This window comes from Schistocerca serialis, chromosome 1, assembly GCF_023864345.2.
Source record: "Schistocerca serialis cubense isolate TAMUIC-IGC-003099 chromosome 1, iqSchSeri2.2, whole genome shotgun sequence".
NCBI classification, from domain to species: Eukaryota; Metazoa; Arthropoda; class Insecta; order Orthoptera; family Acrididae; genus Schistocerca; species Schistocerca serialis.
This window is the reverse complement of record NC_064638.1, coordinates 1,028,411,120-1,028,436,523: the sequence shown is the minus strand read 5'-3', so window position 1 is coordinate 1,028,436,523 and position 25,404 is coordinate 1,028,411,120. Positions and strand designations below refer to the sequence as shown.

The window sequence follows — 25,404 nt, the reverse complement described above, 5'->3', positions numbered from 1 at the left end:
CTGAGTGTTTGTTGGTGGAAGTCTGCTTCACCCTGTATATTTGCCTGTCTTTCACTGTAACATATACCTATATTTCTGAGGATTTCAAACATCTGGCAGCACTTCAAAATTCTGAACATTTCGTGTAAAGTGACAAATCCTATGAGAGACTTCACTTTTCTTAAGCCCAAGTTATCATTTGTAATGTCACAACTGCATCTTTCATAAAGCAAAACTTATTGTGACCTAACAGATCCTTAATTTTCTTTTCTATTCTTTTATACATTACTGTAGTCAGAAACTCATGCTAGATTTTTAGAGCGGATTGTACTAAAGGTTTTGCATTCATCTGACCATTCTATGTTCAGGATTGTGCAGATGACATTCTTTTGAAAGTCCAATGTAAGTGTCCAGTTTAACTTGAATAGTTGACTTTGTGACACCCTGTCCAACTGGCACAGTGTAGCGGTGTGTGTGTGTGTGTGTGTGTGTGTGTGTGTGTGTGTGTGTGTGTGTGTGTGTGTGTGTGTGTTTGGGGGGGGGGGGGAGGCGGCGGCGAGGGGAGGGAGGTGTACTTGAGCTTGACAAAGGATATGTTCTGAAAGCGTGTGTGTGTGTGTGTGGGGGGGAGGGGGGGGGGGGGGGTAGTTGAGCTTGACGAAGGATATGTGCTGAAAGCTAGCACATTTTCTTTCCCTTTCATTTGTGACTGGTGACAACTTTAATGCTCCTGCTATTCAGTGTGGTTCCTTTACTCCTGAAGTATGTTTATTTGAATAATTGTTTTATTACCAATTCCTCCAGTGGCTTTAGAAATCCTGAAGTAGTGTTAACTGTACCTTGTCTGACCACAAGCCGTCTAAGGCTTTGTCAGACTCTGACTCTAACACTGGGTCCCTTCTCTTCCAAATTGGCACCCATTTCTCATTTTTTATAATGTCCACAGACAGTTTCTCCCCCTTACAGAGGCCGTAAGTATACTCATTCCATTTATCAGCTCTCTCCTCTGTTTTTAACAACTGAATTTTTTGAAGCCTTTGCCCTTACATTCTCCAAAAATTATTTTTATTTTACTATTTCCTGAATTTTCAGACAATCATTTCTCTTGTATTTCTTCACAAATTTTCTGCAGACCATTTGTGATAGCTTCCTTGCACTTCCTATTGATTTAATTTTTAAGAGTTAAATTGCTGTGTTTCTTTATTTTTGTGACAATTTTTGTGTATTTTCTTTTTGTTGATTAACTGAAGGATTTTTATGTTTTTCTGGATTAATTTGAAGCAGGATATGGAAAAATTGCAGATGATTGAAACCAGTAAAAAATTAATTTTTATCTTTCAATGAAGCAGGTTCAAAGCAAATATTAAATGTTTGTACCATTACTAAATGCAGGAGAGCCTTTATGTTGTGGAATTATTGTCAGTTTGTTATATGAGTATGTATTTGTAGTTGTTAAGTGAGCTTTTATTTAAAAATGTTCATGTAAACAATGGTTGAGAAGTGTTTAATTTGTGTGATGATGTCAGTGACATATGTACTGTCAGTGGGAAAGGGACTGGATTGGTAAACATAGTAATTTGCTGTTGTATATTGTTGGCAGTGTATTACAACATCATGTAGTCACTTGGTGGAAAATTAATTAATGACCAGAAAGTTACTGCATTTCTCTCACCATTAATTGTTACTGGTAGTCTGCATAAATCTTTTCTATTCAAGGACTGTTGGTACTTGTAGAGTGGGCTGCACTGTGTGTATCCACTTATCACACATCCACAGTTCGTCTTGCAAGATGGGTGTGAATATGTCTGATGGAATGGGACTAATCATATTCGAGTCTACAACAGCAATCAGTTGTAATGCTTCACTTGACTTATGTTAAAATATCTGAAGTTCTATAGCACATATGTGACCTGCTTGTGTTGCAGAGGGAGACAATTTAAAAGTCTCTGGGCCTCGTCAGGTGGTGGGAGAGCCGAGGCTGGGATGATGCATTTGGTACCCCTCATCCTGTAAAAAGTATTACTGACAGTGATATTGGAGACAATGAAATCCACATTGTCAAATACATATTGACAGTATGTTACACTTGGAACAGGCTCTTCAGTTTGGTGGACAGTTGACAGTTCCATTGGTTGAGCCATTTTACATAATAGCTCACTAAAAATAAGTAGTCACTTAATGCACTGACAAGGGGAGGCCGCCAATTGTGAAATTCAGATTCGATTCATACTGCGCATAATAAAAGCTCATGGCCAGAGGTGTAATGTGGCAAAGCACCAAGATACACTTCTCAGCCGTTGTCGAGAAAATCGACAATTAAAAGAAACCGTTTCGGTGAAATACTCTCTACGATTAATAGTTCTCTACAGCATTACACCTCTGGCCATGAGCTTTTATTATGCGCAGTATGAATCGAGTCTGAATTTCACAATTGGCGGCCTCCCCTTGTGAGTATAACTTCACTACATAAACATGTACTCAGTGAAGTCTACTCATAAGAGAACTGGGGCACAAAATACTAGGGAGGTATAGTCTATCTGTAAACTGAAAAGTGAGCAGTGCTTATGGTGAGGGAACTCTCCTTTACCAGAAGAACATTAAGCTGCCATAGAGGATGACTAAGAATCAATTTCCCCTCTAGCAGTGTAGAACAGTGTGCCGAGATTTAAGCAGATTCTATCTGTATGCATTTCTTGTATTAGTGTTACTAGTTAATGTATTTTGTGGAAAATAAACATGTATTGCCAGTGATTGCTAAGGCATGCTGTGGATGGTTGGTGTAACTGTGGGAAACATCATGTTGTTGTTTTGTGTGATGCAGTGAGGTAGAGTGGGGAATCGCCTGCTTGATCTCAAGTTTGCAGACCTATAAAGCAGGGAAGTGCATGAGCACAATCCAGTGACCTACTTTTTTCCTTGCACTTTCTACCCCCCCCCCCCCCCCCCCCCCGGTTCCCAACCCAGTTACACCCCCGGAACTCAATGTATCCCTTAACACTGTTCTCCTACACTCAATCATGGTACACACATTTAATATTTGTTTTAACTCACGTCATTTTAAGATAAACATTAAGTTTATGTTCCTAACAACGAAAATAAACAATTTTTGAAAATACAAGTAATTGAATAGATAAAAAATCTACTCACAAAGCTGCATGTCTTTGATTCTAGCCACCCCCAGGCCTTAATTTCTTTGGTCCCAGCATTTCTCCACAGTAACTGTGCCTTTCTTCACTCCTTTTTAGTTTTCTATGTCTTTCATTTTCTGACCTGTCAATTTTTCTCAGTCCCCCATCCACTTCCATAAGATACAATGCACTTAGCTTTCTGACTTGTGCACGATGTTTTAGCAGTAAATCTCTGCCTTGCAAATTACCTATCTTCCACCTTTAAGCGGTCAGGTTTTCAATCTTGTTTGGTGCAGTCCCCAACAATCAGTCTTTCCTTCTCATCCCTTCCAGTAAGTCCCCCCTGACCCGGGGTTCTGGGCAAATTTTCCGAAATCTACTTCTTTTTCGTAAACCTCACCAGTCACTTTTCCTGTACCCCTCCTGCCAGGAGGAGGAGCCATTGGCCCTGAAAGCTTTCAGACTGTGGCACTTTTTTATACATGTATTCTCCTGCTGCCACTTGGTGAGTAGTTTTAATAATTTGTGATTTTCCATCCCCTGCAATGCAGAAACCATTAGTCCTAAAGAAAAAACAAGTATGACCTTTTTTTGTAGGAAATGTAGTGTAGTTTGATTTTGACCCCTTAGGTCATGATTTTTCATATTTTCTTCATGACAGTCCCTGCTACCACTATGTAAAAATTTGCAACAGCACGAATTTTGTCATCCGGTCTAACTTGTTTGGTGTCGTTGACTGGGTTATTTTTAGAGATGTCCTTGCCTGCTCAACTGAACTTCCTGCTGCCTCAAGATAGTAGAAGATGGAAATTCCTATTCTAGTATGTCTCACTAGACTGGAGGCTCTAAATGCTTTTCCTCATTAATGCATTTTCCACCATTACTTTCTAATCTTTTTGCAGTTGATGCAACACTCAGTCCTAAAAGACAACATTTATCTGAATTCTGATTGTGCATGAATCTGCTTAGCAAGAATTTTTTTTTTTTTGCCTTTATCTGATTGTCATTTCAATTTGATGACCATTTCCCTATAGTTGACAGAAAGACAGTGGTGCTGAAGAAAATAAATGGGAATCACAGGAAGAGGACTGTACCATCTGCAAATGGTTAATAATGAGAAGATGGAGGGGGATAAAAGGAAGAGGTAGAAGGTAGCAAAGATAAGTGAAGGGTATGCAAGACAGATGGACAAAATGAGACCTATGCACACAGGAAACATGAAGGAAACGGAAGTCGAGTCACTTACTGGTTATTTTGTGTGGAAGAAACCAAGTGCGTACTGAAGAGCATGTTTTGCTTTATGAAGAATGTCAGTATTTCTGCTTTAGGAGGAAGGATCAAGTTTGTCTATGATGTTTACACATACATACACATACACTACTTTTTTAAATTCTGAAAATTGGATTAAAAGTCTTAATATTAGTCTGCAACTAAACTAATCAAATCAATCAATATGTGGCAATAATGTCCTTGATAGTTGCTAGCTTTTCTACACCAAATAATCACTACCTAAAGTAACAATATTAGAGAAGGAAAGTTGCTATTCACCATGTAGCGGAGATGTTGAGTTGTGATAGGCACAACAAAAAGATTCACGCAATTATGGCTTCGGCCATTAAGGTCTTTGTCAGCAATACACACACACAAACGCACATGCACGAATGCAACTTGCACACACGTCTGTAGTCTCAGATAACTGAAACCACACTGTGAGCAGCAGCACCAGGCATGATGGGAGTGGCGACGGGGTTGGCCACCATGGATCCTTGCCCCTTCCATCCGCATCAATACAGAAAAGTTTCCTTATCCCTAGCCAGATTCCAGTCACACATACTGTTCCCATGTCGTTGGTTGGCTAATGAAATCCCCCCTAATGGCCTTACCATCAAATTACCCATCTCTGGTTGCCACCACTCCTTCCACAATGACCTCCACCTGTTCAGATTCCCCAATCCTTAGCCCTTACCAACATGGTCCTGCAAAACCATATCATCCATGCCCGAGCCTCCTTACAGTACCTTCTCTCCATCCGCAAAATTATCCTGCTATGTAATCCCAAATTCCTGGAACCCATAACATACATTGAAACTCTTGCCCTGAAGGAACTTGAGCAACATGTACAATGCCACCTCAAAAAACTCTCCATCCTGCTCACTTCCTATTCCCGGCCTCGGAGTACCACAGTCCACCACCTCTACAACAATCTCCAAATCTCCTCCATGTCCCCTCATAGCTGACAAACCGTCTCTCAGATCTACTACACTTACCCTACCCTCGAAAACTCCCTCCCACTACGACACAGAACCCAGAACCTAAACAGACCCAGACACAGTCATGAACCTTTCCTCCAGAAGCCATAGTCCCACAGAAATATCAGTCCTTTCCAAAGGCCTCACCTTTCAATCATGCAGGACTTGTTAAAGACCTTCTCTCCTTCTCCCAATCCTTACAGTGGAAACACTTTTTTGCCACCAACCCGACCAGCCAGACTCAACCAGAGACCAATATTGAACCCTGCCCAACTCAGTTCACTCCTCTATCCAACCGTGATCCACCCCCACTGCCTCCAAACCACCCCGTTAACTTTCCAGAGTTTCTTAACCTCGAATCTTGCCTCGCCATCATTCTCCAAATCCGTCAACATGCAAACTAATCTCACATCCACAGAAAGAACCGCAGTGCACCATCTAAAAATTTATCCTGACCTTATAATCCTACCTGCAGACAAAGGCTCCACCACTGTTGTTTTGAACCGCAAGGATTACCTAGTGTAAGGACTCCGTCAGCTGTCAGATGCTTCCACCTACAAACCTTGCCACACTGACTACATTCCAGTAATCCATCAGGATCTCCAGTCACTACTCAAATCCTTAGACCCCTCCCAGAATCTCTCCCCAGAGTCCATCTCTCTACTTAACCCTACCACTCCCCGCACCCCCAGCTTCTACATGCTTATTAAAGTCCATAAACCCAACCACCCAGGATGACCCATTGTGGCTGGTTACTGAGCCCCAATGGAGAGACACTCTGCTCTCATAGACCAACACTTTCAACCTATTACCCGGAACCTATCCTCCTATATAAAAGATACCAACCATTTCCTCGACCGACTCTCCACAGTTCCTGTCCCTTTGCCACACGGTGCCCTGCTCGTCACTGTTGATGCCAGCTCCCTGTACAGTAACATTCCAAATGCCCATGGCCTTACTGCTATTTAACACTACCTTTCCAGATGCCCTATGGATTGCAAACCAACAACCTCCTTCCTAGTTGCAATGACCAACTATATCCTCACCCACAATTACTTCTCCTTTGAAGGCATTACCTACAAACAAATCCAGGGTACGGCTATGGGCACCTGCATGACACGATCCTATGCCAACCTATTCATGGGCCATCGAGAGGAATCCTTCCTAAAAACCCAGAATCCTAAACCCCTTACCTGGTTCAGATTCATTGGTGACATCTTTGCTATCTGGATTAAAGGTGAGTACACCCTATCCACATTCCTCCAGAACCTCAACAACTTCTTCCCCATTTGCTTCACCTGATCCTCCTCAACCCAACAAGCCACCTCAGAGATGGCTACATCAGTACCTCCGTCCACATCAAACCTACTAACCACCAGCAATACCTCCACTTGGACAGCTGCCACCCATTCCATACCAAGAAGTCCCTTCCATACAGCCTAACCACCCATGGTCATTGCATCTGCAGTGATGAGCAGTCCATCTCACTGAAGCCTTCACTGACCGTAATTATCCTCCCAACAAATTGTACAAAAACAAATTTCCCGTGCTTTATCTTTCCAGTCTCCCATCACCTCCCAAAGTCCCACAGTCCGGCCACAGAGGAGCGTTCCCCTCATAACTCAGTACCATCCGGGACTGGAGCAACTGAATTACATTCTCCGCCAGGGTTTCGATTACCTCTCATCGTGCCCTGAAATGAGAAATGTCCTGCCCACTATCCTTCCCACCCCTCCTACAGTGGTATTCTGCCATCCACCGAACCTTCACAATACACTCACCCATCCTTACACAACCCCTGCACCCAATCCCTTACCTCATGGCTCATACCCCTGTAATAGACCTAGATGCAAGACCTGTCCCATACATCCTCCTACCGCCACCTACCCCAGTCTGGTCACTAACATCACCTATCCCATCAAAGGCAGGGCTGCCTGTGAAACCAGTCATGTGATCTACAAGCTAAGCTGCAACCACTGTGCTGCATTCTGTGTAGACATGACAACCAACAAGCTGTCAGTCCGCCTGAATGGCCACCGACAAACTGTGGCCAAAAAACAATGGACCACCCTGTTGCAGAACATGCTGCCAAACATATCCCTCATCTCAATGACTGCTTCACAGCATGTGCCATTGGATTGTTCCCACCGACACCAGATTTTCTGAACTACGCAGGTGGGAACTTTCCCTGCAATACATCCTACGTTCCCGTAACCCTCCCGGTCTCAACCTTCGTTAGTCACTGTCCTCACCCATCCAGCCCCCTCCCTGTTCCCATTCTAGCACTACACAGCCGTCATTTCACCACCACTACCAGTCTTTTAATTTCTTTTTATTTCTCTCCTTTCCACTACTTCCTATCTGGCCCCCCGACCCCCACCTTCTCTCCTGCCCTTCGTCTAAACTGCAGCACTTCTCTGTCTGTCACCGCCACCATACAATCCCTCTCCCTCCCTGCTGCAGCCTCCTCCTTACCCCCACCCAGTTGCCACTCCCATTGTGCACTGGTGCTGCTGCTCGCAGTGTGGTTTCGGTTATCTGTGGCTGCAGACGCGTGTGCAAGTTGTGTGTGTGTGTGTGTGTGTGTGTGTGTGTGTGTGTGTGTGTGTGTGTGTGTGTGTGTGTGCGTGCGTGCGCGCGTGCGTGTGTGCGTGCGCGCGTGCGTGTGTGTGTGCGCGCGCGCGCGCGTGTGTGCGCGCGCGCGCGCGTGTGTGTGCGCGCGCGCGTGTGTGTGCGCGCGCGCGCGTGTGTGTGCGCGCGCGCGTGTGCGCGCGCACGCGTGTGTGTATGTATGTCTATTGCTGACAAAGGCCTTAATGACCAAAAGCTATAATTGTGTGAATCTTTTTGTTGTGCCTATCGCGACTCAGAATCTCCGCTACATGGTAAGTAGCAACTTTCCTTCTCTCATATTGTTACATTCCATCTTGGATTTTCCATTGTTTGATCCACTACCTAAAGTGCGTGAGGACATGAAATTCCTGTGAAACCCAGTCTCCTAGAAAATTCAATGTACAATGTTCATGTTTTTGTGACCTTCCCTACAGCACATAACATGAGAAATGAAAATAATTTTATGCTACTCACACACCAGTTGAAATTATATGCACGGACTCCATAGTATATGAAGCCAGAAATTTCAAAAATGAGGCTACAGCAGATTTTGTGATAGAAATGCTACTATTCGATAAAAGAATTTGTAGAGGATGAAATGATAATTTGAGCAAAGGGTAATTAAATATTAGATTTTACTGTATGTACACATAACAGAATTGTATTATTATGATTATTATTATTATTATTATTATTATTATTATTACTGCTACTACTACTATGTTTTTTTAACATCAGCTGTTCTGTGTTTACGGTGAAATTTTACCGCAGTTTTGATGTGTCTCCTATACCTGAATCAAATGATTTAGATTATTATTATTATTATTATTATTATTATTAGACAAATAAACCGTAATTCAGTACCAGGTCTTGACTGTCATCACATATGTAGTTAAGAAAGCCATCTGCAATGTCCACTTTGAACATTTGTTTGTTCAAGCACTGTTCAGCATGCTTTTGTGGATGAAAGCCTTTGTACTTTTGATAAGGGAGACAAAATAGCTTAACCATTCTGCACTTGCAGCATTTTGTACGCTGTTCAGCAAAGTCCTGAAACTTGACAAAGCACTTATGCACATTTCTAAATTTATCAGTTGGATTTATATCTCTATAATCCATGATTTAAGATGGGGTATTACCATCATACAAATGGCTCTCATGAAGCATTAACATATGTTCTTTCCTTTAATACTCTCTTCCACTTGTACATATAAATCTTTCTTTTGTTTTCTCAATATAGGTCTCACATTTATCACTTTTGTCATAGGTCACTTTCCGTCTACTCCAGCTTAAGTTTATGCATGACCACTGTTACTCTCTGATTGCTTGTGATTTCTGGTTAATAACTAGTTCTGGTCTTGCTTTGGGAAACTGTACATTACTTACAAACCCTCTCCTTTGGCAACCTCCACATTTATATTGTGTTTCTCGCTTGCAATAAAGCGTATCAGCATTAAAGTTGATGTCACATTTATTTAGTTTTAGCTGTAATGCTTGAAAGTTATGAGCAGAGAGGTAGAAGGGAGTAAATCCTGAGATTCTGCATATTTGTAAAAGAAACAGTTTGGAGAATGGTTCAGTTTCTGCTGACTGAGCTAATGATTTTCACATTTTGTTGATTGTATTTATTACTAGTTAGGCTTACAAGTTACAGTAATTTATAATTAAATTACAGTACACGACCAAGTGAAATATGGATTTGGTGTAACAGTGGTGACTTTTGGAACAACAGTGAGCCGTGTAGCTAGTCCCGACAGTTGTGCTGACCATCTAGAACTGTACACAGTAGAAAATGCAAAGTAATTTTTAATGTGATGACTTCAAGGTGAGACATGGCAGCTCCTTGGCGGGAGGGGAGGGGTGGGGTGGGGTGGGGTGGTGGCCATGAAAGTCAATTGCTGACAGTATTAAATGGTTTTGCAATAAGAAAAGGTTAAGGGCTACAAATACTTTTTCACAAGACTATGAAACATGCAGCAATGCGCCTATCAGATGAAAGGATTTAGTTGTTGGGAGATTTCATTTGCCCAGCACATTGCCAAGCAGAGTTTTCCTTAGCCTACTATTGCCTCCATAATACTCGTGCCTAAATCCAATGGAATCAGTATGGAGTATGGTGAAGAAAGCATATGTGGAAAGGTATCTGTCTCGTGTAACTCTCAACGTTAAAGGCCATGGCATCATAAGCCACCATAAAGCAGTTGTCATTTATGTGTAGAAAAAAACTTGCCGGTACCAGAAGAGACCTGCATTGATTGAAACTGACTTTGAAGATATAGCAAGAAAAGTGGCATGTGAAAGCAGTAAAGACTCGGGAACATTTGCCAGTTAGTGAAACACTTTCTGCTAAGTTCATTGTAGGTGTTCGTTCAACAGACATAACTGACAAAAGTTTAAGAATGAAGCATTTTATTTGTCATTATTCTCAATAAATTATAATTTTTCCATTGTTTCCAGTGGACTCACCTTTGTCTATTATACATTGTACTCTGTCACCATGACTGTGAAATGTTCTAATGAATGTTTGCACTGACAAGGTTGCCACAAGTTTCCCCAAGTGAAATTTCCTGATTTCCAGACAAGTTTTAGCATTTTTCCCTGACAAATTTTGAGACCTCAAGGGTAAGTAAAGACATAAAAAAAAGTAAGGCTTCTATATTTCTCTACCTTGTAAGCAAAACTCTTAATACTGACATCAACATATTTTGTAATGAACAGTTTCTAGATGGAAAAAGCATGCCAAATGGTATGTGTGTTTCATTAAGATCACTGCAGTTATTTTATTTCAATAAAACGAAAAAACACTTGATGACAAAAATACGCATTTCCTTGGAGCCACAAGACAGATTTAAAATACTTTTTTGATTTCAGAAATAACCTAAGAAAAATGTAGGCATCTTGAAAGAAGTGTATAAGGCGAGGAAGAGTTGTGTAAGCCAATAGTATAGGTAACTGCCAATAAAATGCTGGTTCTACTATGTTTGTTATTGTTGGTTATTACCCACTGTGTTATATCTTTTATTTTACAGGTATTGTGGAATTTTTCTTTTGAGAAATATATTAGTACATAGTGTACAAAGAGCACCACAGTCCTACGTCCATGGATCAACCACAAAAATCCACTGCATTATGCCACAAACAGACCCGGCCTGCGGGTAGATCTGACAGGTAGGGCTTGCACATTAATGGGAAACAATGGGCTTCAGATCAGCAAGCCCAATCCGTTAGAGATACTGGCAGAAATGGCCTGTGGCTTTGGCCCATGGTGGAAGTCCACTCATGTGGCCAGCTATTAACGTGTCAAAGACACCATGTTAATGAAATGAGACTGCAGTGATCAATCCATGCAAAAGGTAACTTGTGCAAATACTCTGAGAATCGGTACTAATGAGGAAGGTAGCAATCCACTGTAGAGATGATTGCTGAGCTGCAGACAGGCATGTAGAAAAGACGACGAAACTCTCACAACTAAATTTTTGGCTATAGCCTTTGTCGAAAAACAAGGGCACACACACATTCATACAAACACTCAGACAACTTGTGCACAAGTGACCGCTGTCTCCGGCTGCTGTGTCAACAATCTTTCGAGAATCAGAAGCAAACAAACCACCCCCTGCCCCTCATCGGCAGCTGCTAGGCTAGTGGCAAGAAGTACTAACTGCTACTTGAGGGGAGTAGCAGGAGGGGGAGAAACAGTAAGAATGAGGGAGTTGGGATTCAGCACCCAGAACTTATGGCAACTCTGAGTACCTGAAGCTAAACTCTGCACAGTGCTGTCCTCATCATGAGACATGCAATTTGCTTGCCTATTATAGCCCATTGACATAGGATTTTTTAATAAATGTATGTTGATATCTCTTTGGTGTAATATAATTGGGTATTTGACAAAATAAATCATCTCATTTCAATACAAAGATGCAGGATAATTTAATGCACTGAAGTAAACAGAAACTAGATTTTCTTCTTCATTTTTCTGATAATCATTTTTATTTTGTGCGCAGTATGTGATGCAATAATATTATCAAATTTTGTCATTATTATTTTACAGTTCTCCACTGTAGCAGCACAGAGCTGTCCATATGATTATTTAAGTTTCCCTTGTGTCTTGAGTATTCAATGAGATTTCTGGAATACTGCCATGTATTCCAGTACTTGGAGGACAGATATTTCAGGTGTGTATCATCCATCTACTCTTAGGATGAGTCAAAGACAGCAGGATGGAACACAACTGAAATACTGGCTGTCTGGAAATATTCACAAAAATCTCCGAAGCTGTGAGCAACAATTTAAACATTACAGTGTTCTTTCTTCTGTAAAGTGTAACTTACACAACTGTAGCATTATTATACCAAACAACTTGACAATTTAAATTATGGAATAACAATTGGCTTAAAAGGTTTGCCATTTTCTACTCCATCTTGTTCGCAGTAAATTTTGTGAATCATTTATATTTCAGTTCTTTTGTGTGAGCAGAAAAGAAAGAGACATAATTTTTCTCTGAGTATGAAGAAAATGGTTGATGATTATTTTAAAAATACATAAAAATGAGAAATGTTCTTTGCATAAATATGCAAGATGAAAATTTACAGTCTGTACATAATGTTGAAATTTCAGTATAACATTTAACACATTTCCAAAAACACACACACACACACACACACACACACACACACACACACCTAATAACACTCACTTTCAATACTGTATCTGAACAGAAAGCTGTCAATAACCTACAAACAGCAAAAAACTCAGCAACAACAGTTAGAATTATTTAGTTACCACATTACCCAAAATAACTATCATAAAATACTGTCACTTACATAGATTTCTTGAATACTGAACCACCGGAATGTAAATAATAGTAATAAAAAATGTACAGGAAGCTTCAGTTATCACATGAAAAGATATAACAGAATGATTGTCTGAGAAGTTAATGTGTGTCCATTATACACCTCACATGAATAACAAGATATAGAAAATTAACAATAAACTCTGGTACAACAGAAAATTTAACAACAGTAATGGAATTAGTTAAAGGCTCTACTTTACTAAAAAGCAGTAACTACTGCTGCTATACAGAACAAAAACTCAAACATTTGACAAACTGTACATTTCAAAACACAAAAAACTATATAAATGGCAATTTTACATTATATTTAAACTTTAATATCAATTGAATTCTGAAGCCGCATTATAAAATTATTTATTAATATTTTCCTTGGTTTTAACATCTGTATTGCACAGAAATGTTTCCTTTCCACTCTTCAGGTTTGCAATACTAATGGAAACTGAAGTATGCACAGTAACAGAGCATATTGGACAGAATGTTCCTAAAGACCAAATCAGGGGGAACAACATTTAAAAGGTAGTAGTGTTAATTTCGACACTACAGTATAATCTACCTCTTTTCAATGTGCACTTTCAGTCATTTGTGACTTGATTTTTAAGGTGATTAAATGATGTAATCCCTGAAATGTGAATGTAATATTATAAGGTTCCCAGTATAGAGGGAAGAGGAAAGGATTAATTGATGACAATAGCCATTTGCAATACAATTACAAAATCTTGCCCAGTTGTGTAAAGTTTGGTTGAAGTTTGTACTTGAAGGTATAAACATTCATTTGAAAATTAAATGAAACAGAACTTTCTTCTGCACCATACATTTCATATTTTATATACTATGAATACATATTTACAAATATCACACAAAGCTGCTGCTTGGTTGATCAAGATATACTGCCCTTCGACTTCGACATATTTTAGCATCTCTTTTTACATCATTAGGACGAACAAGCCTTGCACATGGATTTGGAGCATCTGTTGATGCTCGAAATGGAGGGATATTGCTTACTCCCCATAAAGAAGCTTTTGAAGGTAAATGCTTAGGTTTTGGAGGCAAAGGTGGTGGATCACTTAATTGCCGTGAACGTGTTGTTACAGATGCAGTATTACTGTTCTCATCTGTTGAATCACATGTAAGAGTCACATCTCCAAGATCTGCTTCCACCAGTGTGTTATCGGGTGAAGAGTTTCTGTTTACTGCCTCACTGTTCTTATCAGTTCCACTGACACCAATTTTCTCACTTCTTGTCAATTTGCACCCACTGAACTCCATAATTCCAGCAGATCGACCTAAAAAGTATTCTTCTGCCTGCCTAGGGCTGGGAACAACACTGTCAGCACTAAAACTGCTGTCTAAGAAGTGTGGAACCAAGCCTGTGCTTGACTCTTTATCAATGTTCAGGGGGTTTTTAGTGTTTGGTTCAAGCAGCAAACTTTCATGGCTACTCCCAACTGCCTGTGCTGTCGGCACTTCTGTAGAATCATAAAATTTTGTTTGGCTTGGGTCCTCACTCCGCCTAAATTTTCGAAGTTTCTTCCCAGTCTGTGGGGCATTTTCCTTATCCTGTAAAAGGATAAACATAAGTTTACACAATATGATTCACAATACCTTAAAAATAAACAAATGAAGAATAAAAAAATTGAATATACTTACATCTAACAAGGTGACTGCACCTACTTGGCATCACTGATTTCGTCCAAATTTATGATATATGCAGATCTTTGCCATAAATGAAAGTGACAGAAGTGGGATCTGCAGAAAGCCAAGCATTTAAAAAAATAGCATTTTTGGCAAGGTCAGGCTAGGCATGAGCCAGTTATGTTAGTGTAGTTTCCAGGCAGTGGTTGGCACAATGGAGAGACTGCTGAATGGTAATACGAGGGGTGTGGGTTTGAGTTCCTATGTGGGAACTTTTTTAATTTTCAGTTTTTACGTTATATATACTGCAAATAAACCTAAATAATGCTCAATATAGTGCACTTATTAATATTTTCATTAAAAACATGAAAAGCAAAGGCATACACGAGAATTTAATATATAAAATTAAATTCTTATACTATAGTTGATAATTTACACACGCTGGGCTGATGTTCATTGAAAAAACAGGAGAACCTACAGTTTCGCTGCAATTGCCGAGGACTACTCGAAGGTCAAAATGAAACAAATGGAATACAAAGTCCTGTACACTTTAATTACTATTCCTTCTTGGACAGCTAATTATAAAGTCCCCATGGACCTTGGAAATTATTTGCAACCCCAAAATTTTCTTTTGCCTTTCCTCTTCACAGCTTTTCACACCTTAATCAATATATCAAATTTTTATTTTGGTTTATCTGCTGAGTAACTAATGTAAAAATTGAAAATAAAAAATAAGTGAGAAAGTTTCCACATACGGACACGACATCGCGGCCCGTAGATTACTGTTCTGAAGTCTTTCTGCTCCTGGAAACTATGCTAACATAACGACTCAAGCTTCGCCCGGCTTGCACCAGAAACGCTATTTTTTCTAAATGCTTGGCCATCTGGAACTCCCACTTCTGTCACTTTCGTTTCTGGCCAAGTCCTGCAAATACTATAAATTCAGACAAAATGTGATGAGCAGGCTTGGTTCCCTTGTAAGTTATTTATTATGGCAAATGTTTTACTAGTAGCAGTCATTTGTATTTGGCTGTTGATACGTGTATTACAGAAAATGGATAGTACTTTAGTGATAAGTATGTGTAGATTTGGGCCATGAAAGAGACCAGCTGATGTAATTAATTTTATGTTCTATTGCCTATACATGTGTTTTTGTTGAAGAGTGTATAAAAGAAGAACATTAAGCTTCTTGAACTGACACTGGAGTGCCATGGGTGCCAGATACTTCGTTTTCAGTTTTTTACAGGTTACGAAATAAATACTGTTGCTACATTCCCAAACTAAATCACACATATAACATTAAAAGTTTTTTGTATAATGTAATAAGTACATTACACACATCTCAGAGACACAACTACTGGAAAGGAATTACTCAGTCTCGAATTTATCTTCATTATTTATGACTGTTGTCACATCTCAATAAGTATGACAAAATGATGTACTTTGGTGACGGGCTAATTCTTTATGAATGCAGTTGGCATAATAACATAATACTTAAAATCTAGAGAAAAGGGATGAAGCATCTATATCTGCCCCCCCCCCCTCCCACACACACACACACACACACACACACACACACACACACACACAGAGAGAGAGAGAGAGAGAGAGAGAGAGAGAGAGAGAGAGAGAAGTGAACTCCAGTGAAGAACAGTTGAAGGTTTAGGTGGACACATTTACTCTATTTTTGTAACATTAGTTGTTTTGTTTTTCCGATGTCAAATATTAGACACTACACATTCCAGACAGCCTGAAATTATAGTGGGCAGGCAGGAATGATTACCATGTATCCATGTATGTCACATTTCTGTAATATCAAAGAACACATGGAAGTTAAAAATGTAATCTACACTGTGTGTTTTGACTAGCAAAATACCTGAAAGTATAGTTCTGTTAAAACATTATAAACACCTGCACAGGTTCTCATTAACAAAATAAACCTGCATTTAGTCACTACTGTAGCTTTCTAAGTAAACCACCTTTTTCTCATAGTATCTACAACTTCCTGGATCAAAAGTATGTATGAAGGTATGGTTACAACCTCATATGGCTAATCTCCCTGTCTAGTGCAAATTGTATAGTTATATGAACAACTTAAATTTGATGTTGGGTGAATGTCATAGTTAAAGGGGCAATTTAAGCCACAAATGAGAAGTTATTATTGGCACCTGGGCTAAGGTTGGCAGTTTTTGAATGATTTTACTCTGTCATATACAGTGTTGTGGAAGCATCTGGCAGTATTGATAGGCACATAAATAAGAAGTAGAATACTGCAGCTCAACTTCTAAAGTTGCATTCTTCTTGAATGCATGGCATGTGAACAAGTACATGCATTCTCTCATGGCCTAACCAAACTGCAGTACTCGTGAACTGAATGTGTGATTGTATGCTATGCTTTGAAAAAGAATGCATGTTAGAAATGTGTGCTCCATTTTTCTGCACCTTTCTTATGTACCTATGCCCTAGTCAACAGTGGCTCTTCACAGCAAGTGGTTATCTTTACTTATATGACGGTTTCAATTCCACAGAGGAGTATTCTCTCTTACATACTGCAATTTTGCTGTAGCATTTATGACAAAAATTAGCACACACTACCAGGAAGTGTCTAAAACAACAATCCAGAGTATTCTAAATAGTATATGGCAATCTTAAAAATGAAACTTGTTTATGTTTGTCAGTTTACAACTTTGAATTGTTTTCATGATTATTCTCCCAATCAGCATACTGTGTAAATGCTGCATTGTTGAGCCATAATTTAATGCATTTTAAACACACTATAATCTTAAGTACTAAACTCATAACTTCAAGCTCTTGTAACCACCTGCTTTTTCTCACCAGAACAGTACTATAAAAACAGTCTTGGTTTATATATCATGAGAAACTTTGATATTCGCATATTTAAATATTTTCTTTTTCACAATCTGTTGCGCTTATGGTTCTCGTAGCAGTATGTTACCTAGAATCCAAGGGAGTGTTACCCATATTACTGCCTTTCTAAGGCCTCTAGGCCCACCGTTTCTCACTGTAGGAATTGAATAAAAAACATCTGGATCAAATCCTGTACATTCAGCTAAGTTAGTTGGCGATATTATTACTATTACTTTTTTATCTGTTGTTAGAATTCATCCACGTGAGGCAGAAAAGTGATTAGAGCACTATATTTGTAATTTGGAGGAACAGGGTTCAAATCCCTATCCAGCCAGCCTGACGTAAAGGTTCACCTCACTATTCCTAAATCATTTTTGGTGAACAGCATGAGGGGTTTTTTTTTTTTTTTTTTTTTTTTTTTTTTTTTTTTTTTTTTTTTTTTTTTTTTTTTTTACATGGAATTTCTTCACTCTTCCTGATCCAACTGAGCTGGCACCACCTCTAATGACTTTGATGCTGACAGTGCACTAAACTCTTATGTAGACTCCCTCTGTTCATGTTTGTAACTTACTCTTTTTCCCCGTACATTGATGAAATGCAGTGTTTCTTTTAGATGTGTGGAAAAAAATCACACTATAAGCAGTTTATTAGGAATTTTGTATCTGCCATAATTCATACAGTGTATCATGGACTAGACTAAAAAAATATTTGATTATGTTCATCACAGCAGATTATAGGTTGTTTTATTTCAATAAAAGATTCAAACAATGTACAGGAAGCTGAGTGATAACTAAAACTCACAAACCTTTCTTATGTTACTCACAGAAAATTTCAAGAGATTGATATAACAAAATATATTACATAAAATAGAGAGTTCCACAGGAACCATTTAATATGACTAGGAGTAAATAATGAAGTCACACACATGAGATCCAGATCTGTCATTAGAAGAGTCAGCAACTTCAAAAGAAGAGAAAAAAAATCAAACTACTCTCAATGCTACAGGATATTAACCCAGTCTTACTACAACTTTCAGTGTGTTTCTACAATTAACAATATTTATGGGCCAAGCTACAGATTTTTCAAAATACACATAAAACAAAAATACAGCATAAGAGATAGACCAATGCTACTACAAGACATCAAACATTAAGTGAAATGAAAGTAGGAACTGTCTCAAGCTTTTAAGATTGGCAATGGATAACTATATAGTGTGGATTCATTACCTTCAATGTTCTTTTTTTTTTTTTAAAAAAAAAAAAAGGAGTGTATTTTCAAAGAACACTGCAGAACAAAGGGCTAATGTATACATGGTGGTCAATTACCTATGTACTGGAAACTGCTAGTAACTCTAATAATTAATCATTTTCCTTACAGCGGTAGACTGTAATAACACATTTAATTTACAGCATATATTTGTGATAAAGCCTGGTTCATTGTTGATATTGCAGACAATATTATTAGTAACCTCACACTTTTTGCAGATGATGCAGTTATCTATAATGAAGTACCATATGGAAGAAGCTGCATAAATATTCAGTTAAATCTTGATAAGATTTCAAAGATGTGCAAAGATTGGCTACTTGCCTTAAACGTTCAGAAATGTAAAATTGTTCTCTTCCCAGAATGAAGAATCATAGTATTCTATGACCATAAAGTCAAAGAATCACAGCTGGAATCAGCCAACTCATTCAAATACCTGTGTGTCGCATTTTGTAGAGATATGAATTAGAATGTGATTACACATGCTGGGTCGTGGATAAAGCACATGGTAGATTTGAGTTTATTGGTAGAATACTGAGGAAGTGCTATCAGTCTACAAAGGAGATGGCTTATAAATCACTTGTGTGACTGTTTCTAGAATATTGCTCAAGTCTGGGGAACATGTACCGAATAGGACTAATGAGTGATATTGAACATATATAGAGAAGGGCAGTACAAATTGTCACAAGTTTGTTTGCCCAATGGGAGTGTGTCACAGAAATATTGAAGGAACTGAACTGGAAGATTCTTGTGTAAATTATCCCAAGAAAGTCTGTTAATAAAGTTTCAAGAACTGGCTCTAAGTGATGATTCTAGGAATATACTACAGTCCCCACCATATCACTCACATAGGGATTGTTGAGGATAAGATTAGAATAATTACTGCACTCACAGAGGCATTCAATCAATCCTTTATTATCCCCAGGTACAGTGGGATGTACCCTATGCCATACACATCATGGTGGCTTGCAGAGCATAGATGTAGATGTGTGTGTGAGAATCTAGTGCCCCAAAGAATGCAAAATCTACAAATGATTCGTATCCAAATTAATGGATACAAATTCTGTCATAGAAATTAAGAGATGTGTTCACACTATAAAATTCATGAAGAAAAATACGCAAGTAGAATGTGTTTTCTGGAATGAGAAACACAAAAACACCCTGAAAGTGGTTTAACTCCATCCAAAATCCAAACCTCTTTGAAATAAAAGTTGCACTTTCATCCACAAAGATCTCATTGATCCATACAAAAATTAGTTGATTTTTTTTTTTTTTTTTTAATCAGAAGTAGAGCTTGCTATTTGTAGGCTTGTAAAATTAATAGTACTGTTATATGGAACGATCCTCCAATAAATGTTACGGTGTGAGGTGATATTTCATCCACACTTAATAAGCACAGAGTGAATGGAATGTGTAACAACTCTCTGAGCTAATCTACATGCCAGATGTTCCCCCCGTCACACTTCCTAGTGTATGTTAAGCTTGGTTCAGTAGCTCCTTTCAGTATGTTGGTTTGATCGTATGGGCCACATCAACATAAAATCCATTTCCCAGTGACTTCCTCTGGGGCGTATAGCAACAAACCCAGGTGAATTAGAGGAATAGTTTTGTAAAATCTTTGGAAGCGTACAAAGTGTGATCAAAAAGTAAAATTAGTTTTTTAATTTCACAGGCTTTATACATCCAATTTTCAAAATTATTTTTATATCTTCTTGGTACACATGTATATCGGCATTTTCAGCTGTTTTCAATATTTACTGTATTGTTGAAATTCGAAAAGTTGTGTGTTTTTTCGAGTTCTTGGCAAATTTTTACTGTAGAAAAAGATGGATCAAAGAATTTGCTCTAAATGTTGCTTGAAAAATGGCATAAAGAGTGGCACTGCATTTGACTTACGAATATGACAGGAGTTTACAAGCAGTATAAACTTTTCGAAAGAGGGTCAAGAAGACGTTGAAGACAACAACCATTCTGGTTGCCCTGCACATTAATTACTGACGACGATGTGAAAGAACTGAAGAAAATGGTTCCAGAAATTTGCTGATTCACCATCAGAGAGGTTAATGATGATGTCAGCAATTTTTTCAGATTTTTTGGGCAAGAAATGTGTAGCAGCAAAGTTTGTTCTGAAATCTTTGAATTTTGACCAAAAATGACAGTGCTCAGGAATTGCTGAATGAAGTCACAATGATCCAGAATTTTTAAAGAAGGTTATGAAAGATTATGAAGCATGGGTATATGGGTATGACATTGAAACAAAGGCCCAACAGTTCCAATGAAAACTGTCAGAAGAGCCAAGATGGAAAAAAAAAAAAAAAAAAAAATCAGCAAGTTAGATCATGTGTGAAAGTCCTCACTGTTTTCTTCAGTTACAATGGGATAGTACATCGTGAGTTCCTTTCTAATGGTCATACAATCAATAAGGGATACTACCTCGGAAGTTAGAAGCTGTTTGCAAGAAGCAATCCAAAGAAAATGTCCAGAATTGTGGCAAAAGCACTTGTGGAAATTGCATCATGAAATGCTCCTGCTCACACCTCAATGCTTGTTCATGAATATTTTCATCAGTAATTTATGTACAGGGCATCCAGGATGGCTGTCATCTTCAATGTCTTCTTGACCCTCTTTCGAAAAGTTTATACTACTTGTACACTCCTGTCATATTTTTAAGTCGGGGACATTACGTATGTTGCCTCAACCAGCATATTCACCAGACATGGCCCCCTGTGACATCCTTTTATTCTGAGGCCAAAGAGAACCATGAATGGGCGTCATTTTGCCACAACTGATGAGATAAAAACAGAATCGCTGAAGGAGCTTGAACACCATAACGAAAGATGAGTTCCAGAAGTGCTTCAAAGATTGATTGGAAAAAGTGCTGGCAGTAGTATATCGTATCTGAGGGGAATTGCTTTGAAGGGGACAAAGTTGATATTGATGAATAAATAAAGATTCTTTAAGAAAAAGTAAAATTCCCATTACTTTTTTATCACACTGTTGGAGTACCTGCTAAATTCTGTCACCAAAATTGCAGCAATTATAATGACTAATGGGCAATGATAGTGATTACAGATGATTTTAGCATTAGCGCATAAAATATGTACCACTGTAAGGAACAAAATCCTTTATCATAAGAAATCTGATTAAAACTTACAGAATGTGTAGGCAATTTGTAATATGGAATCCATTCCCAACCACACTGTAGTACTGTGAAAATAAGAACTAAAAATGTGCAGTCACAATGCACAGTGCAGCTTGTATTTACTGTTTCAAATCAAACAGCACAGGGTTTCTAAAAACAACTACAATACTGAATCAGTTCATTATTAGTGCAAATATCTAGTTTTCAACTGCTTACTATTCCACAGTATTCAGCCCTAACAACTGGCAATACATGCAAGCATTTGTCCCACATCATAACTATTCAATACTACATTGGCACAATGTATTACTTTCCGGTACATAAACAAAAAATTACAAATGTGCACAACTTGTGCGTGTTTTATTAGTGGAAGATGGAGCTGAGGTTCACCACTTATGCTGCTTAATGTCTCACCTCTTGATAAGTTGACTGCTGTCAAGTCTTGTGAGAAATTTTCAATGCATGGTTCTTCATACCATTTGCCTGATCCCACCTAAAACTGTTGGTTTCTACCTGGCAAATCAATATGTACAAATGCATGATATTAATATCTGTCATCCATGAGATTACTTTTAAAATATTACTTTTTTTCATCAGAAACCAGCCATGTTTGAGATGTAGCTAACTGCACTAAGTTGAGTAATTACAGAAAATAACAATCTGTAAACAGAGAAACCTATTGAGAATTTTTATCAAGTTGCTGACTGTTCTGTTACTGTGACATCTTACTCTACACAACAATAAAAGTAAGTAAATTCATATAAATGTATGTGGCAAATAAAAAAACTGAAAAAATTGTTATTACTTTCAGAAAGTCAGGAAGCTCGAAGTTTATTTCTGTTCCTCTTTGATCTTCTAGCCGACTTCTCTGTGCTCTCTTCAAACCTTCATACAACTCTGAAATAAATTTATCATATTGTAAGTGCACTGTCACAATAAATCAGGATAACAAGCAAGTTTGTAATACAATAATTAAATTATGAATGAAAACACACACAACAGTGATGCAATATTTTACAGTATTTATTACTTTCTTTTGGAAACCGGTTTTTGGCTGTTATGCCACCATCAGGCACAAAAGTAAATATCTTTGCACCTGATGAAATATATTTGTGCTTGTTGAAGGCTTAATATCCGAGAACTGGTTTGTAAAAGAAAATAATACATATTGTAAAATATTACACCTGTATCATGTGTCTTTTCACTCGTAATACACAAAGTATCATACCAAGAACCTACATTACAGTCAATCAATGCAATAACAATTAAATGTTAAAGAATGATATTTTGTGACTAGATGTAAAGCTTATATGGATGGAACAACTTGTGTAGTCTAGTTTTAATGTTAACATGGCAGAACTGTCATTTTGCTACTGAGTTGTGACTGTGCTGCAGTACATGATGACATATGACTATGAACAAAATTCAGTAATAGAAAATAAATATTTATAGTTCTCAAGAGATTGGAATTAAGCTGAATATAATAACATGTAACCACTGAAGGATGTAACATTCAGAAAAGTAATCAAAAAATCCCAGAAAACAGTTACCAGCTACTTCATTTGTACAAATACCACAAAATTCAACTATACTTCAGTGATTTGGGGATTGGGGGGTGGAGACGTGGGGGACTGAATTTAGTGTGTTTTGTTTGTAATTTAATTTGCAAGGCTTAAACTAAAATCCTACAAATATTATTGATCAAGCTTCCTATATCAAAGACATAAACCATTTCCTTCTTCATCTCTCAACGGTCCCCTCCCCATACCACCTGGATCCTCACTTGTCACTAATTTCCTGCTGACTCCAAACCACCATCTCATTTCTTACATCCCCGACCAACTATACCTTTATCCACAACTACTCATTTGAGGAGAAGACATATGAACACCTGCAGCATCCTGATGGGCGTACATATGACACCCTCACGTTCCAAACTGTTTATGTACTATCTAGAGGAAATCTCCCTACCCATAGACTGTATGACCCTTGTCCAGTCCACAGTGACTGGCGCTATTTTCCTGTTCTGGGCTTATGGCCAAGGCACACTATTCTCACTCCTCCACAGTCTCAAAACCTTCTCTGTGTTTCACCTGGCCTTCTTCAAATTGGTGTCTCTCTCTCTTGGATGTTGACCTCCACATCTCTAGTGGCTTCATAAAACCCATTTCCTTATCAAGTCCATCAAACATCAACAACAACTACAGTATAACAGCTGCTCTTCCCCTCACGCTGAAAAGTTTGTCCTATACTGTCTGGCCAGCTGTGGATAGTGCATCTGCAGTGACAAGCAATCCCCCGCCTGGTACACTGAAAATCGGAGTCTCCCAAACCTGATCCATACACAAATCTCCCATGCCCTATCTACAGATGCCCCTATTTCTCCAACCCTCCAATGAACTAGCTGAAAAGGATCATAACTCTCACTACCTTAAATCAACTTGGACTGGAACAACTACACATACAGAATAACTCCTCCTCCCTTAAGCCATGACCATAAAAATTTTCCTTGTGTATTTTTCTATAGAGTAAACCGAGAGGGATATGTTTCAAAGAGATAAAAATAATGTAGCAGAAACAAAAACATCTATTACCATCACTTTCAGATCGGCCCTGCAACTTGACACCAACTTTCCACTTTGCAATAAGAGGCGCACGAGTGACAACTGATGATTTACTCTCAGGCTCTTCCTGCTTGTTCATGCCACTCTTCTTGCTTTTCCCACGTGCATCCTACACAGACAGAGAAAATAATATTTATTTTACTGATTGCAGGTAATATCAGTTCTTTTAATACCAGTAATTAGAGCACTGCAGACTCACTACAAAGCAATCATTAATAAATGCAAATGAGAGAATTATTCTTGAATAAATCTTTCTGACTGAAATATCTTATTATGATAAATTGTTGATTTGTGAACAAATGCAAAAGGTAATGTAATACTGAGAAAAGCAGCAAGAGAGCAAGAGCCTACTCATTCACTAGCATACTGAATTAAATGTTTTCGTGTTTCCAGTTGTGCCTGTCCATTTGACGTGGCTGGAAACCTGAGAACATTTTATGCATTCTTGTTTATGTTTGTGTTTGTGACACCATGTGAGAAAAGTGGCTACAAGCGTATTTTCTCCAACACCAGAGGTAACAATAAAGATACCACAAAGGACTCAGTAAATAAAAGTAAAAACTTTTACAGCAAATATGAATTGCTGCTTTGTTTGTATACTTTGAAGAACAACTACAAAACTGTTCGCAAGATGGATTATTTTCTCTGAGCATAGGAAACAGAATTACCACCTAATCAAGTACAGCATAATAATAAGAAAACTAAAAGGGACAAGACGCAGATGAAAAAGAAGAAGAGTTCGAGGAGCTCTTGGACTACGGGATGAAATGTAATTCTAGTGTTTCAGGCCATTGTACAATCCCCCTATAATCCAGAATGATCCTATTCACCAGCACTCACATGATCACCTTCCTCCTCAAACTTTTTTCTTTAACATGAACTACCTGATGTGGCATCATCATCATTATTATTTCTCACATGGTCTACACAAATACTGATATAGATGCAGAAAAATGTTGTAAAAGCAGCAACTTGTATCTCTAGAACCATAGCTGTTACCTAGCATCACACCAATATGGAGACTCATGATCATGCAGTCTACAAAGTGCAGGAGCTG

The 25,404-nt window shown here is 38.4% G+C and overlaps 1 protein-coding gene across 7 annotated transcripts in view; it reads right to left on the bottom strand.

Moving 5' to 3' along the window:
- Positions 1 to 12,471: 12,471 nt before the first annotated feature.
- LOC126413773 (regulator of G-protein signaling loco) overlaps positions 12,472 to 25,404 on the bottom strand; it is a 244,224-nt gene continuing 231,291 nt past the window's right edge. For 5 of the 7 annotated variants that reach the window (XM_050083292.1, XM_050083298.1, XM_050083296.1 and 2 more), the window contains exons 11-13: positions 24,318 to 24,456; positions 22,529 to 22,620; positions 12,472 to 14,375 (exon numbers count right to left, since the gene is read on the bottom strand). In XM_050083292.1, coding sequence (XP_049939249.1) covers positions 13,671 to 14,375; positions 22,529 to 22,620; positions 24,318 to 24,456 — 936 coding nt within the window. In that variant the 3' untranslated portion in view covers positions 12,472 to 13,670. Of the gene's footprint in view, positions 14,376 to 14,478; positions 14,565 to 22,137; positions 22,237 to 22,528; positions 22,621 to 24,317; positions 24,457 to 25,404 lie in introns of those variants that run through there. The other 2 variants (XM_050083293.1, XM_050083294.1) reach the window with 2 other exon arrangements.